At 37.8% G+C, this 16,735-nt stretch overlaps 1 protein-coding gene across 1 annotated transcript in view; it reads right to left on the minus strand.

The window, feature by feature from the left end:
• Positions 1 to 1,474: 1,474 nt before the first annotated feature.
• Positions 1,475 to 16,735, minus strand: part of impdh2 (IMP (inosine 5'-monophosphate) dehydrogenase 2) — a 50,994-nt gene continuing 35,733 nt past the window's right edge. Inside the window, exons 10-14 of the mRNA XM_061974411.1 lie at positions 15,227 to 15,370; positions 10,924 to 11,068; positions 2,077 to 2,220; positions 1,914 to 1,997; positions 1,475 to 1,739 (exon numbers count right to left, since the gene is read on the minus strand). Of these exons, the coding sequence (XP_061830395.1) occupies positions 1,718 to 1,739; positions 1,914 to 1,997; positions 2,077 to 2,220; positions 10,924 to 11,068; positions 15,227 to 15,370 (539 nt within the window). The 3' untranslated portion in view covers positions 1,475 to 1,717. The remainder of the gene's footprint in view (positions 1,740 to 1,913; positions 1,998 to 2,076; positions 2,221 to 10,923; positions 11,069 to 15,226; positions 15,371 to 16,735) is intronic.

Here is a 16,735-nt window from a genome sequence, read left to right on the forward strand (position 1 = left end):
GTAAAAAGTATGTTGTGAAAAAACTACCCTACTCAAGTACTGAGTAACTGATGAGTAACCTGTTTGTTTAATGATGACGGCAACAAATAATGCACAAAAACATAAAAATAGCAATGAGCAAATTCAGAGCCAGGAATATCTCTTAAGCAACTAAAACAATATATATTAAATAGTAATACATTAACATAAAACAAATTAAGGCATATTGAGCCACAATAACTTAACAGCACCATAGGCTCAGTAGGCAGAGATTACAAAGGAAAATAACAAGTTAGCCTTTACGAAAACACCTGGGAACACACTGATTGGTGTTTCTTTGCATGCGCGAGTGTGTGTGCGACTGTGCGTGTCTCTGTCTGTCTGTCTATGAGGCTGGAGTGCGTTAATAAATGTCCCCACACGATGTACATTTGACAGTGATTCATAGCAGGGAAGCTAACATCAGCCTACGGAGACAGACAAAATATCTACTAATGTTACTTACCGCGATGTGCTTCCTCAAATTTGATGTTGAGTTCATGTAAGCTTAAGCTTGTTAATCATGTGACCGCCTGGCTCTGTTTGATTGGTGAAACGGAGTCAAACGTCACCAGTGACTGATAAATCCTACTTTGAAGGTCTGTCTGACAAACCAAAACAAACAAAGCGTGCATTAACAGATCGATAAAAATCAGTAGCGAGTAGCGAGCTGAATGTAGATAAATGGAGCTTAGTAAAAGTAGAGTTTCTTCTCTATAAATATACTCAAGTAAAAGTAAAAGTATGTTGCATTAAAACTATTCTTAGAAGTGCATTTTATCCCAAAAGTTACTTAAGTAGATGTAACGGAGTATATGTAGCGCGTTACTACCCACCTCTGTATGTATATATATATGTATATATATATATATATATATATATATATATATACACACACACATTTTTTTTTAAAGTCGGGACTACCCGCGGGCCAGATTTTGGACGCTGGCGGGCCGCATCTGGGCCACGGGCCGTAGTTTGGGGACCACTGTTCTATTTAATTTTTTTAGTCTCATGGCTCACAAGGAAATTTAATTTCTTACTTTTAAGAAATAGTTTTATCTTTGCATAACATTGCAAAAATTGTCATGAAAAAAATTAAATAAAATCTACAAGTAATGTAAAAAATATTCAACATTTTTTAGATTACTGATTCAATTTTAGAATAATTTAAAATTGAAACAACGCAAAAAGCCTTTTTCCATAATTGTGATTTAAGATTGGCCAATCCAACAAATTTGATAAATTACTTATTCCTCCACAAACTACATTTTAATCATAAATTTAGTTTATGTTGTTGTTTTAAATTAGATTAAAAGCAGTTGTTGTTACACTATATAATAATGCAATAAACCAGCAAAGACACCCTCCGAATAAATATCTGCTTTTTAAACCAGCATACATGTAATAATTGTGTTGTCTGCAGTAGTGGGAAGGAACAAAGTGCTTGACAAGATCATGTTGAAAAAAGTAACATTTAATTCTTTAAAAAACGGACACAGAGGATGGAAGGCATTAAAAGGTCACAGATGTGCAGTGACTGATAAATGCTTTTGGTGAATAATATTATTAGAGGATGCATAGAAGATGCTGGAAGACTTCATGGATACAAACTCTGAGGTCACACTTGTGTGTGTTTTTAAAAGAGGTCCTGTTTGATGTGGGGTTTTTTGCATCACATGGGAAGTACCCTCCTTCTTCAAAACAGACGTTTCTCATAACTGTAAAAGAAAGACAAAAAAACGACATCCTGTCAATTAAAGAGGAAGTCTAGAGGGAAAACAAAATAAAGAACGAGAACCCTCGTGATGAGACTTTACGTTGCTTAAGTGTGTTCATTCCAACGGTTGTGGAATTAAAGTCTGACTGGAAGTCATCAATCACAGTGTGCTCACCTGTGCAGACTGTGGACGCCGCCCTCCATTTGAGCGGATGATGTTCTCTTTTCAAACTTCAGATCTCCGCTGTACATCATGGCTCTGTTGCAAACACACACATATAAAATCAAGTCGGGAGAGCATTGACAGGGTGGGTCCTGGCCGTGGTGTTGGCGAGTACCTGAGCTGGGTGAGACTTTTGGTGCCGATGTCCTGGCACGAGTGCTGAGTGCCAGCCAGCAGGTAAGGGACAAACTGGTGGATGGAGCCCTTGTCCTGCACGGCTCCTGAAACACCCTGGGCGACTTTGATCTTGTCACTCTCACTGGACACAATGACCGCGATGGTGAGTACACACATCAATTCATGCTCGTTACTGACATCTAGTTGGCACTGTCACGCCAAATTTCTTCCCTCTACAAAAACCTTCCCCCCCCCATTTACTTCTGGGGTCATTTTCTCTTACGTCATTTCCTCTTATTTACGGCATTTCCTCTTACGTCATTCACAGCGATCGATAACACTTCGGCTTTGACACAGGACAGCAGCACACAATATTGTCATACCTGCCAACTTTTGAAATCAGAAAAACCTAGTAGCCAGGGTCCAGGGGCCGCAGGCCCCGGTAGGTCCAGGACAAAGTCCTGGTGGGGGGTTCAGGCTTCGCCCCCCGACGCAAAATGATTATTAGCATTCAGACAGGTTAAAATGTTGCTAAAACCATCACTTTTCTATCAGTCACAGTGACTTTTCAAAACAAAAATATTACAGCAAAAATCATATGGGTTGATTGACATGTTTATTCTGTAAGCTAACTTCAATAGTTTGAAATTATTTTGACAGTTAATGCCAGTTATCCTGTCAACCTTTCACAAGACTTCAATTTGTTAATTGAAAGTATAAACAGTATAAACACTTTTTACAGTAAACAAATGGTAAAACAGTACTAAACAATTCCATTAAAAAAAAAATTGGTGTCATTATTAACTTTCTGTCCAAGCTTGTATAATCTACTGCCTTGTTCAATTGTAAAAAATATTCTGTGCCTAAAATTCACATTTCTATCACAATTATCATACTGTAAACATGGTAAGCTAACTTCATTAAAATTAATAGTCCTGTCAATAGCATGGAATTACAATTCAAATGTAGTTTTTTTGTAAGCCTTTCAAAAGAATTCAAAATATGAAAAATTAATGAAAATTAATTTAAGCCATCAGACACTTGAAAAGTGGCACATCACATCTCTAATGTAATCATTTGAACTTTTCAACAGAAATAGCACTGCAAAAATATTGAGGACATACTTCTGTATTTTGGTAGTTATGATGTCAACATTTAACAAGATTTCTTCAACTTGGACTTGAAAGCATAAATAGTATAAACACTTTTAACAGTATAACAGTACTAAACAATTCCAATAGATAACATTGGTGTCATTACCTTTTTGTGGCTAAAATCCGAAAAACGTTGAAAGTTTTCCACTTGTATCGCTAGCAACGGCATTAGACTTGTGTTTTTTTGTCCCAACGTGGTCTTTTACATGCTAATTCCTCCGTGTCCGATCGAAAAATCTTGTCTGCACAAGGTGCAATTCGCGTAGTTTTCACCCTTTTTGGAATAAAGTACAGACATTTAACAGTATTATATATTAATTCATATTAGTGAAATGGTTTCAACAATAATGTTGATTTAAAGTACCGGTACAGACATTTAACAGTATTATATATTAATTCATATTAGTGAAATGGTTTCAACAATAATGTTGATTTAAAGTACAGACATTTAACAGTATTATATATTAATTCATATTAGTGAAATGGTTTCAACAATAATGTTGATTTAAAGTACAGACATTTAACAGTATTATATATTAATATTAGTGAAATGGTTTCAACAATAATGTTGATTTAAAGTACAGACATTTAACAGTATTATATATTAATATTAGTGAAATGGTTTCAACAATAATGTTGATTTAAAGTACAGACATTTAACAGTATTATATATCAATTAATATTAGTGAAATGGTTTCAACAATAATGTTGATTTAAAGTACAGACATTTTACAGTATTATATATTAATTAATATTAGTGAAATGGTTTCAACAATAATGTTGATTTAAAGTACAGACATTTAACAGTATTATATATTAATATTAGTGAAATGGTTTCAACAATAATGTTGATTTAAAGTACAGACATTTAACAGTATTATATATTAATTCATATTAGTGAAATGGTTTCAACAATAATGTTGATTTAAAGTACAGACATTTAACAGTATTATATATTAATTAATATTAGTGAAATGGTTTCAACAATAATGTTGATTTAAAGTACAGACATTTAACAGTATTATATATTAATTAATATTAGTGAAATTGTTTCAACAATAATGTTGATTTAAAGTACAGACATTTAACAGTATTATATATTAATTAATATTAGTGAAATGGTTTCAACAATAATGTTGATTTAAAGTACAGACATTTAACAGTATTATATATTAATTCATATTAGTGAAATGGTTTCAACAATAATGTTGATTTAAAGTACAGACATTTAACAGTATTATATATTAATTCATATTTTTTGCACGTTACCACGAAGACAGAAGTTCCCAGCAGCGCCCCTTAACACTCCGCCTGAAATTTTCCCTAACACTCTGCCTGGAATTTTTCGAAGCCTGCTGGTGTTTGACATAAGTCCCCTGGGAACGATAAAGACAAATGTCATTCAGTGACACCACCATTTTCAGGAGATTTGGATTCTATCGACCGCTGTCAATGACGTAAGAGGAAATGACGTAAGTAAGAGGAAATGACGTAAGAGGAAATGACCCCGGAAGTAAATAGGGGCGGGGGAAGGTTTTTGAAAGGGGAAGAAATTTGGCGTGACAGCACCTTTACAATTGGAACCATCATAATTTGGAGCCCTTAAAACAGGGGTGTCAAACTAATTTTAGCTCAGGGGCCGCATGGAGGAAAATCTGTGCACACGCGGACCAGGACTATTAAAATCATGGCATTAGGGCTGGGCGATATATCGATATACTCGATATATCGCGGGTTTGTCTCTGTGCGATATAGAAAATGACTACCGTATTATTTTACACATCAAAACGCCTGCGGCTTATAGTCGGGTGCGGCTTATATATGGAGCAATCTGTATTTTCCCCTAAATTTAGCTGGTGCAGCTTATAGTCAGGTGCGCCTTATAGTCCGGAAATTACGGTACTGCATTTTATGATATCCGTTTTGCATATACTGATGTTGATAAATGATTTTTCTAAATGTAGATGCATTTGTTTCTCATATCTATTATAATAGAATATGTCCTTGTCATCGTTCTCTTATTTTTATTTTTATTGTTGGTAATTATTGTTGTTGTATAGTCCCTTTTTATGATTCCAGACATCAGCACTTTTTAATTCGTCTTTATCAACATTAATTATTTTTTTAATAGTTTAATATTATTAAACACATTTTTTTGGCTCTGAATTAAAGTAAAAAGCTCATGTTTTTGCAATTTTTTGATGGAAAATGTGTGAAAAAATATTTTGAGACTGTTCTTAGACGACACTTTTGAAATAAAGTATTAAAAACCGTAGGAAATACTGTATGCATACAATTGAATGAATTAGTAATAATATAGATCAGACGATAAAATAGTAACATTAGACTATATACTGCATTGTATATCTTTTTGCATACATGTATACTAATATTGATAAATGATTATCGTAAACATAGATATTTTTGTTTGTCATATGTATTATTTTCTTCTTTAACATCTTGCTCTTACTATTATTATTATTATTAATGTTGTTGTTTTTGTTATTATACCCTATTTTTCGGAGTATAAATCGCTCCGGAGTATACGTCGCACCGGCCGAAAAAGCATATGAAAGAAGGAAAAAAACATAAGTCGCACTGGAGTATAAGTCGCATTTTTTGGGTAAATTAATTTGATAAAACCCAACACCAAGAATAGACATTTGAAAGGCAATTTAAAATAAATAAAGAATAGTGAACAACAGGCTGAATAAGTGTACGTTATATGAGGCATAAATAACCAACTGGTATGTTAACGTAACATATTATGGTAAGAGTCATTCAAATAACTATAACATATAGATCATGCTATACGTTTACCAAACAATCTGTCACTCCTAATCGCTAAATCCCATGAAATCTTAGACGTCTAGTCTCTTACGTGAATGAGCTAAATATTATTTGATATTTTACGGTAATGTGTTAATAATTTCACACATAAGTCGCTCCTGAGTATAAGTCGCACCCCCGGCCAAACTATGAAAAAAACTGCGATTTATAGTCCGAAAAATACGGTATATTGTGATATTCGAGTATACGTTCTCACGCAGTTGCTTTTAGCTGCGGGCATTACACTACAGGCTTTTCTCACTCTTTCTTGTCTCTCCTCAATAAAACAAGCGCACCTTCTTACATACGTCACATACTGTACGTATACGCCCTCGCGGAGCAGAGAGGTAGCAGCATGGGTAACGTTAGCTGTGGTGAGAGTGGTAATACGAGAGAGAGATAGGTGTGAATCTGGTAACAAATGAAGGAATAATTAATTCCCAAGAAAAACAGCAGGGGGTGCATCGTCTGGCGGTGGTTTGGCTTCAAGTGGGAATGTGTCAAACAGATAACCGTAATTTGTCAAGTATGGGGCAAAAGCGTTGCTACAAAAAGTAGCATTACTGCTAATATGTAGCATCATTTGAAAAGTCACCCGCTAGAGAATGAAGAGTGCTTGAAACTCCGCGTGTCAACATCTCTGTTCGGTGCCACACCAACAAAATGCCGATGCAACCATTTCCACATCAACACCGTATGAAAAAAATAGTCAACAACTGAAGGAGATAACGTCCGTAGGAACCTACCACATAGCGAAGGACATACTTTTGATTGATTGATTGAGACTTTTATTAGTAGATTGCACAGTACAGTACATATTCCGTACAATTGACCACTAAATGCTAACACCCGAATGCGTTTTTCAACTTGTTTAAGTCGGGGTCCACGTTAATCAATACACTATTTGATTTCATATTATGCAGCTCATTTTTATTTGACACTTATTGAAATATCTTGTGTGACATCATGCACAAAAGTGCACTTTATTTGTTTTAAACTATTGTAGTGGCGTTCTATACAAAAAGTGCACTTTAATTTAGTGTTGTTTTGATAAGTCATCTTAGTGACATCATGCACAAAAGTGCACTCATAGCTTGTTTTAAAATTCTCTGACAATCTTGCACTTTGTTTTGAAATGACATGAATGTTTGTGCCACTGCTTAATAATTGTTTAATAAATACACTTTTGCTAAATTGACTTAGTTGTGATTTCCCTCTCTGCATGAAAGTTTAAAATGAGCATACCGGTATATTAATGCAGTATGAAGAAGAATGTTTTAATGTAGACACATAGAATCATCATACTGCTGTGATTATATGCATCAAGTGTTCATTCAAGGCTAAGGCAAAATATGGAGATATATATTGTGTATCGTGACATGGCCTAAAAATATCGAGATATTAAAAAAAGGCCATATCGCCCAGCCCTACATGGCATTCAGATTGTTTTCTTTGTCTTACTTTGGCCAAAAACAGAACAAACACATTCTGAAAATATTACAATAAACATTTAGAAAAGAATACCGGCAGCGGTAAGGTTTAGATCCATGAAAGAAAAAGAAAAAGTGAATGAATGTTTATAACTAAATACATACAGTATGCATACAAATGTGTTTTCTTTTGTGTTTATGACAACCTTTTTCCAAAACACAATACAGAGTGTGAGATATAACAGGATAATGCGTACATTTATCATTTGTTTTCAAAACGCTTACAAAATAAGTTGGACCCCAAAAATTGTTATGACTTGATGGGGGGGGGGTCCCTGGGACCCCATTTTGAAAATTCCTAGCGCCAACACTGATGGAGTATTGGTGCGTGCAAAACAGCAGCAGGTGGCTGTGGCCTGCGGGCCAGTTCTAATACTAATCAAATATCATCCCGGGGGCCATAGATCATTGACTTTGACACGCCTGCCTTAAAAGCTGTTAGGGACATTTTTTGCCATTTAGAATTTTTTTTTAGACATTTGGTTGTGTTGAATGAATAAGTCAAATTTTGCCATTGAATATTCATTTCCCCCCAAAATTTTAAATTGTCAAAATACAAAAACACATTTGTTCCTAAAGACAACAAAAATGTCCCCATTACAAGGCAAGGAAAATACAATTTTTGATGCATCTTTACATAAAATAATGTAATACTTGATGTTAAGAATTCAATTTTATACTACTTTTTATGCTACTTTCCCCCTTCAAAGCATGCAGCAAATCTCCACATAAAACAAGAAACTGTGAGGGGGACAGGAAATGTAATTGTATTATATATTTTAAGACATATTGTCCAAAAAGTCCAGGCTGTGAGATCGACTAATGTTAGCTGCTCATGTTAGCTATTATTAATCCTTTATATAATTTACGTTTTTATAGTGACTACGGTAACTTCTTTATACACCTGCTTGGGCAACGAAAATGACATTTTAACATGGCACTTGCACAGTTAATTATGGTGTGAAAATGGCCAGCATGTGACTCTGGAACTGATTCATTAAATTCTTATCATTTCCTATTGGACAATGATTAAACCGGACTGTATTCGTCATCTCTGGTCTATAAATTAGTTAAAAATCACAAAGTTACACAAAAAGTCCTGATGTAAACCATAAAAAATTTACCAACATCTATTTAAACATAACCTAATGCAATCAATTGTTAAGATTTCTAGTTTTATTAATAATAGCAGACGGTGATACTTTTACACCATTTACAGCACAAAGCAAAATATTGTATAAAGTGTGAGGCAATCGTTGTCGTTAGTTAGAAACAAACTCAAAAAGATCCGGATCATTTCTCCTACGTTTACGTTATAAGCTTCAACTTCTGTGTGTGTGCTCACGTTCCCACCTCCACCCACGGAGACAAACCTGGTAGATGATTGACAAGAGGCTTCACTGAGTTTCTTTCATTCGGCTATAAATAACTTAAAATGTTATGGCCGGATTTTGATGAAACTTTCTGAAAATGTCAGAAATGGGATAATGGACACGTTTTGGGGCTGATCTGAATCACCATCTGGACTAAGGACTTTTTTAATATTGTGAGGTAGCGCCTGGCTTTGTTCTGAACTCTTAAGTTTTTTTAATTTTATAGTTATGTAGTACACAAAGGCTCAAATCCAAAAATTATCATTCATATTTGTTAATATATAATAAATATATATATATATATATACACATATATACATACATACACATGTATAAGTTATGCTGAAGTTTCTTTTACCGAATGACTTGTTTAAAGTGGAAAAAATATGAACATATTTTTCAGCTGTTTGTGAGAAGCTGACTCTTTTCTTGTTCCTTACAACTAAATAAATAAATGGAAAAAAATCAACGTTGTTGCCAAACATTGACTAAACTCTGCCCGAATGATAACAATAAATGGTAAATGGGTTATACTTGTATCGCGCTTTTCTACCTTCAAGGTACTCAAAGCGCTTTGACACAATTTTCACATTCACCCATTCACACACACATTCACACACTGATGGCGGGAGCTGCCATGCAAGGTGCTAACCAAAACCCATCAGGAGCAAGGGTGAAGTGTCTTGCTCAAGGACACAACGGACGTAACTAGGTTGGTAGAAGGTGATAATACCAAATACCAAATTATAATATAAATAAATTTAACAAAGTCAAATACAAATAAGGCAACAAGAGAAGTATCCTACACTTCTCGAATGAGAAGGTGTGTCCAAACTTTTGGCCTGTACTGTATTAGAAACACACACTGAGAAGTGACGACTGCGTAAACAGGATGTGACGTAAGGGGCTCTGCCTCTCCCAATTGGCCGCGCCCAGTGAGTACTGTGCTGGACAGGAAATGATGTCCTGAAAATGAAGCGTTCGTACACCGGGCCATGGTTCAAACAGAGGCATATTTGGCGCCATCAAAAAGTTTGCAAAGGGGTTCGTAAATCGAGGTTCCACTGTAAAATATTACGTTAGCACTTGTCGGAGGCAGATATTTACATATATCCATATTTAAGTGTTACTTCTTTACTTTCATAGTCATATTACAAGACACCTAGTGTTCTTCCTGTTGTTCTCTTTTGGTTGTCTGCAAGTACTGTATGTGTCAACCTTGATTTTGTGGTATGCAGGGAGTAGCCATAACTCCTTTCTCTTATCTGTTCCTGTGCCCAGCTGAGGGGAACAATGGGTATGTGTGCGGGCTGGAGGAAGGGACAACGAGGGTGGGAGCAAGAGAAGTATCCTACACTTCTCTTTTGTAAAGTAAATCTGAACAGCCGATATGGGCATCTACATCAACTATATGATTTGCCTGAGAAGCTGGACAGGACAAAAAAAAAAAAAAGGAAAAATAAATAAAATAAAATAAATAAAACTAGAAAAAAAAGGTTGGTAGAAGGTGGGGATTGAACCAGGAACCCTCAGGTTGCTGGCACAGCCACTCTCCCAACTCCGCCACGCTGTCCCCCGATAATAACAATAATGACACCATACTAATAAATAAACAATAATAATATTGAGTAAATACAGCTTAAATGTATTTCATGGAAATATATAGATATATGTCACATATGTACAGTTACTTTATTTAAAAAGGACCTCCTGAAGTTTAAAGAACCAAAATAAGCAACCAAAAAATTTAATTGACACAAAAAGAGTTGTTGCCCTTAAAAATACTAGTTCTATAGATTTTTCCACTCGTTTTTACTGAGCCCTGTATTTATGAGTTTTTGACTAAAATCAGTTGGATCTAGGTGTGCTATTATCTGCAGTGATGGATTAACAAGGTGCCAGCATCTCTCAGTACTTCCCAGTTGGACTACGGGTATTTCTGATATTGTAACCAGTCTTTCCATATTGAGATTAGACAAATCCATGCTAAACCACTAACCTGAAGTATCTGGTCTGGGAACCCAGGTTTTTGTCCATGGCATCCAGGGAGCCCATGCCGCGGTACTTCTTCAGCCGGATGCCGTCCGAGAAGAAATATTCACCGGGAGCTTCACTTGTGGCAGCCAGCAGCGAGCCCATCATCACTGCACAAAGACAAGAGATAGTGAGGGAGCTGATAAATGGAAACTAAACCCAACATATGAAAGAAAAAATGTCTGAAGAATACAGCTAAAGTACAGACTAATGTTCGCTAACACAATTGTTTTATTGATTTTAAGTTGTACCGTATTTTCCGGACCATAGGGCGCACCGGATTATAAGGCGCACTTCCAATGAGCGGGTCCATTCAGGTCTATTTTCATACAAAAGGCGCACCGGATTATAGGGCGCATTAAAGGGGTCATGTTATTTTTATTTTTTTCTAAATGTAAAACACTTCCTTGTGGTCTACATAACATGTGATGGTGGTTCTTTGGTCAAAATGTTGCATAGATGATGTTTTACAGATCATCTTCAAGCCGCTTTCTGACCGTCGCTTCAGGATGCGCCTTTTTGTGGGCGGTCTTATTTACATGGCTCACCTTCGGCAGCGTCTTCTCCCCGTCATCTTTGTTGTAGCGTGCAAGGACTAGTGCAATAACAACGCCGGAAATGTGTCCCGTGAAAAACCGTCCGACCGGAGCTCTCTAATAACTAAAGTTCCTTGGGCGAATAATTTAACTCACTACACCGGTATGTTTTAGCGCTTTCATGGCGAGTTTACTGACAGATATAAGAACTTTACACTACTTTATATTAGAAATGGCACCAGCGGAGGATAAGTGTCCCATAACAAGAAGATAGAGAAAAAAAAGAAGCTTATCGACTACGGTGTCACCATGGACTACAAAGGCGGATGCGCGCACATTTTCAGGACTTATGCAGATCCCAAATAGACATCAGCAGATACCAGAATGTAAGAAAAGTTTATTTTGCATAATATTGCGAAACAAACCGCCAGATAATGTCTTACCTTCTACACACACCATAATAATTCTCCTATGTTGAAGCACAGTACAATCCATCAAGCGGTGCGGCTTCATAGCTTACCAAAGTCGTACTAAAACATTTTGATAGATTTTTGAGCCCCGTGTGTAATGTTCTATATTTTCAATGGAATATATAACATTTTGGTGTTATTTACTTGAGTCATATTGGAGTCTACACGTATCTATGTGTGTCTCCTATGTGTGACTGCCATCTACTGGTCACACTTATACCGCGGGGCGGTATAGCTCGGTTGGTAGAGTTCGATCCCTGCTTCCGCCATCCTAGTCACTGCTGTTGTGTCCTTGGGCAAGACACTTTACCCACCTGCTCCCAGTGCCACCCACACTGGTTTAAATGTAACTTAGATATTGGGTTTCACTATGTAAAGCGCTTTGAGTCACTAGAGAAAAGCGCTATATAAATATAATTCACTTCACTTCACTTATCATTTCACCATGTATCAAATAAAATAGCTTCGAGGTCGGTAAGCACAACAAAAATGATTCCGTACATTAGGCGCACCCATACTTGCCAACTCTCCCGGATTTTCCGGGAGACTCCCGAAATTCAGCGCCTCTCCCGAAAACCTCCTGGGACAAATTTTCTCCCGAAAATCTCCCGAAATTCAAGCGGAGCTGGAGGCCACGCCCCCTCCAGCTCCATGCGGACCTGAGTGACGTGTTGACAGCCTGTTCACACGTCCGCTTTCCCACAATATAAACAGCTAATGATCGAGGGCGAGTTCTTGGTTTCTTATGTGGGTTTATTGTTAGGCAGTTTCATTAACGTCCTCCCAGCGCGGCAACAACACACAACAACAGCAGTCAAGTTTTCGTCTACCGTAAAGCAGTTCGTCTGCCGTAAACAGCAATGTTGTGACACTTTTAAACAGGACAATACTGCCATCTACTGTACATGCATATGTGACCCACCCATAATGTGTCACATTTTTGTGTTGATTTATTTATTTTATTTTGTGGTTTGAATTCGTTTTTGGAGCTGTCATTACATATTTATCAGTATTCACATTGGTCAGTAGGGGGCAGTAGGGCGTTTCTTCCCAATTGAATGCTATCACCTGCAGACCGGAAGTGTCTTGTCATTCTGATGAGCGCGACCAGTCTGTGAACAATTGAAACGTCCTGTGTGCTTTTTCCTCCTGTATAACAGGTTAGTTTTGGTGAATCAACTCACTGAATAATATCCATGTGATCTTTATAAGTTCAAGTACACATTCTGATGGTGGAGCCTAACTCTAAAGTGTTTGTGAGTTGTAGTTTGTATTTGTGAATGAATCCAGTGCACAGCCGCAGTAATCAATACAAAAAGGCGACGTGAGTGCGCAATGTTTATATAGGAACTTCTGATCCTAATTCAGACTCCCAAATTAGAGCTCCCGTTTTCTTATTGATTTTATAATGTATATTTGTATAATGTGTGTGTTCTGAAATAGTGACAGAGAATAGAACAAGGATGGACAATTCAACCCTTAACTCAACAATGAGTAGATGAGTGTTATGTGTGTGTATATGTGTAAATAAATGAACACTGAAATTCAAGTATTTCTTTTATTTATTTATATATATATATATATATATATATATATATATATATGTAATAAAAAAAAAAAAAACATATACCGTATTTTCCGCACTATAAGGCGCACCGGATTATTAGCCGCACCTTCTATGAATTACATATTTCATAATTTTGTCCACCAATAAGCCGCCCCGGACTAAAAGCCGCGCCTACGCTGCGCTAAAGTGAATGTCAAAAAAACGCTGCGCTAAAGTGAATGTCAAAAAAACAGTCAGATAGTTCAGTCAAACTTTAATAATATATTGAAAACCAGCGTTCTAACAACTCTGTCCCAAAATGTACAAATGTGCAATCACAAACATAGTAAAATTCAAAATGGTGTAGAGCAATAGCAACATACCGGTAATGTTGCTCGAACGTTAATGTCACAACACACAAAATAAACATAGCGCTCACCTTCTGAAGTTATTCTTCATTCGTAAATCCTTCGAATTCTTCGTCTTCGGTGTCCGAATTGAAAAGTTGCGCTAGCGTGGGATCCAAAATGGCCGGTTCCGTCTCGTAGAAGTCATCGGGAGTCAGTGTCGCTGTTGTTCTGTGAATCCTGCCTTCCGGAAAGCTCGGACCACAGTTGTGACCGAAATATCTGCCCAAGCATTTACGATCCACTGGCAGATGTTGGCGTATGTCGTCCGAGGCTGTCTGCCCGTCTTAGTGAAGGTGTGTTCGCCTTCGGAGCTGTGTGAAAAAAGCCACCCGGCCTCTTCGCGTAAACTTCCCTTAACCACTCGCTCATCTTTTCTTCATCCATCCATCCCTTCGAGTTAGCTTTTATGATGACGCCGGCTGGAAAGGTCTCTTTTGGCAAGGTCTTCCTTTTGAATATCACCATGAGTGGAAGTTAGCATGGCAAGCTAGAACCACAGTGAAGGATGACTTCTCATTCCCTGTGGAGCGAATATTCACCGTACGTGCTCCCGTTCCACAGTGCGGTTCAGTTGCTGTGAAATACGGTAGTAATCCGTGTGCGGATGGAGAGATTGCGTCTTTTTATGACCCGGATCGTTTAGTAGGAGCCATTTTGTGGTCTTTACAGATGTAAACAGGAAATGAAACGTACGGTGATATCCGCGCGTTTTTTCTTCTTCTTCCGGGGGCGGGTGAAGCGCTTCCTGTTCTATGGGGGCGGGTGAAGCGCTTCCTGTTCTATGGGGGCGGGTGCTTTCCTTGGCGGTTGCTTGCGTAGAAGAAGAAGCGCTTCCTGTTCTACCGGGAAAAAAGATGGCGGCTGTTTACCGAAGTTGCGAGACCGAAACTTTATGAAAATGAATCGTAATAAAGCGCACCGGGTTATTAGGCGCACTGTCAGCTTTTGAGAAAAATTGTGGTTTTTAGGTGCGCCTTATAGTGCGGAAAATACGGTAGCTAGAATTCACTGAAAGTCAAGTATTTCTTATATATATATCTTAACCACGCCCCCCGCCCCGCCCCTACCCCACACCTCCCGAAATCGGAGGTCTCAAGGTTGGCAAGTATGGGCGCACCGGGTTATAAAGGTGCAGTCGAGTTTTGAGAAAACAAAAGGATTTTAAGTGCGCCTTTTAGTCCGAAAAATACGGTATATTACATTTGGGATTTAAGAATGTTACATAGCACAGTAAATAAAGGCATCATGATGGCCACAGTTGGACTTTGGAACAGATAATTGTAAATATGTATTTATTATTCTCTACCTGTGGACGCTCCTAGTGCCAGAGCTTTAGTGACGTGTCCGACGGTCTGGATGCCGCCGTCGGCGATGACGGGCACACCAAAGCGTCTGGCGTACTCGGACACCTTGTAGACAGCCGTGGCCTGAGGTCTGCCGCACGCAAGCACTGTCAGGAGAAGTAAAAGGAACGCTAGATTAAATCATGATTAGATAGAAGCAACTTCTACCAGTTTGTCAAGTGGATCAAATCAGCAGACTTGGTTTCGATGTGTGCATAAATGCACTATTCCCACATACAAGGTACCCGCTGATACATTATGAATACAAATAATTACAAAGTAAAACAGCCCAAAAAGCACAAACTGGAGTTTAATCAACATTTTCTGGAAAAAAGCTTAAATAAACATACGTTTTGAGAGTACCAAAATAACAAGTTTGTACAATCTTAACTTCTTCGTCCAGCCTACACACACCTTGTGGTGAAAAGATGAGACGAATCAGGGCTTAGTGACGCAAGATGTACCGCTTGGTGGAAAAGTGGTTAAAAGTGGGTGCTCACTTCCACATGAGCATGAGATAATGTAGTGAACACGATATCACATTAACACTGCCGTTAGCGTGATGATGCTTTTACTTCCACTTTCGTACAGACAGCTATTTTCTCATGTCGCTCTTCTGTGGGAACATCACTGAGACAAACTGGGGCAGGAAGTCCACCAGGCAAGTTTACAGACTCACAGGTAGGGATAAATAACAAATTTGGTATTTTATCAGGTACCGACTGATGCCAACTGGTACTGCCGGGTATTGATTCACGTGAACTCAAACAATGCCATATTTCGATATCTTTGTTAAGCACTTAGCCGGGAAACAAGCAGTCAAGCACTGACTTAGCTGGACTATTTCCAAATAATGTTCCAAACCTCTTTGCCCTTTATGTAAGTGTATTCTGTGTTGCTGTAATACCAGGACAGAAGTGTACATTTTGACAAATCAACACTTCTTTGACTGGTTGTGTTAAAAGCAACCGTGGCCGTCCCAACAAGTATTTTCTACAGCACACCAGGCGCAAGCTTTGATGTCGTCAAGCTTCTATCCTGCAAAGGCACAGGTAGACAAATGCCGGATCTGTGTGTGTGTGTGTGTGTGTTCTGGCAATGCTTACTTAATGGGGACATCGCTCTGTTTACACAGTCACCTTTAGGGGACCTCTGACGGTATGGGGACAAAAAAACAGGTCCCCTAAAGGGAAACCCTTTTAAATGATAGTCAGATCCATTCTGAAGATGCCTAAGTGATGAGTAATGAGTTTGTATTTCTGTGGTTTAAGGTAAAATAAGATAATCCTTTATTGATCCCACAACAGATCCCATAACTTTTATGGACAGAATTTCTAGGCGCAGTCAAGGCGTTGAGGGTATCTGGTTTGGTGGCTGCAGGATTAGGTCTCTGCTTTTTGCAGATGATGTGGTCCTGATGGCTTCATCTGGCCAGGATCTTCAGCTATCGCTGGATCGGTTCGCAGCTGAGT

This window comes from Nerophis lumbriciformis, linkage group LG01 (genome assembly GCF_033978685.3).
Source record: "Nerophis lumbriciformis linkage group LG01, RoL_Nlum_v2.1, whole genome shotgun sequence".
Lineage (NCBI taxonomy): Eukaryota > Metazoa > Chordata > Actinopteri > Syngnathiformes > Syngnathidae > Nerophis > Nerophis lumbriciformis.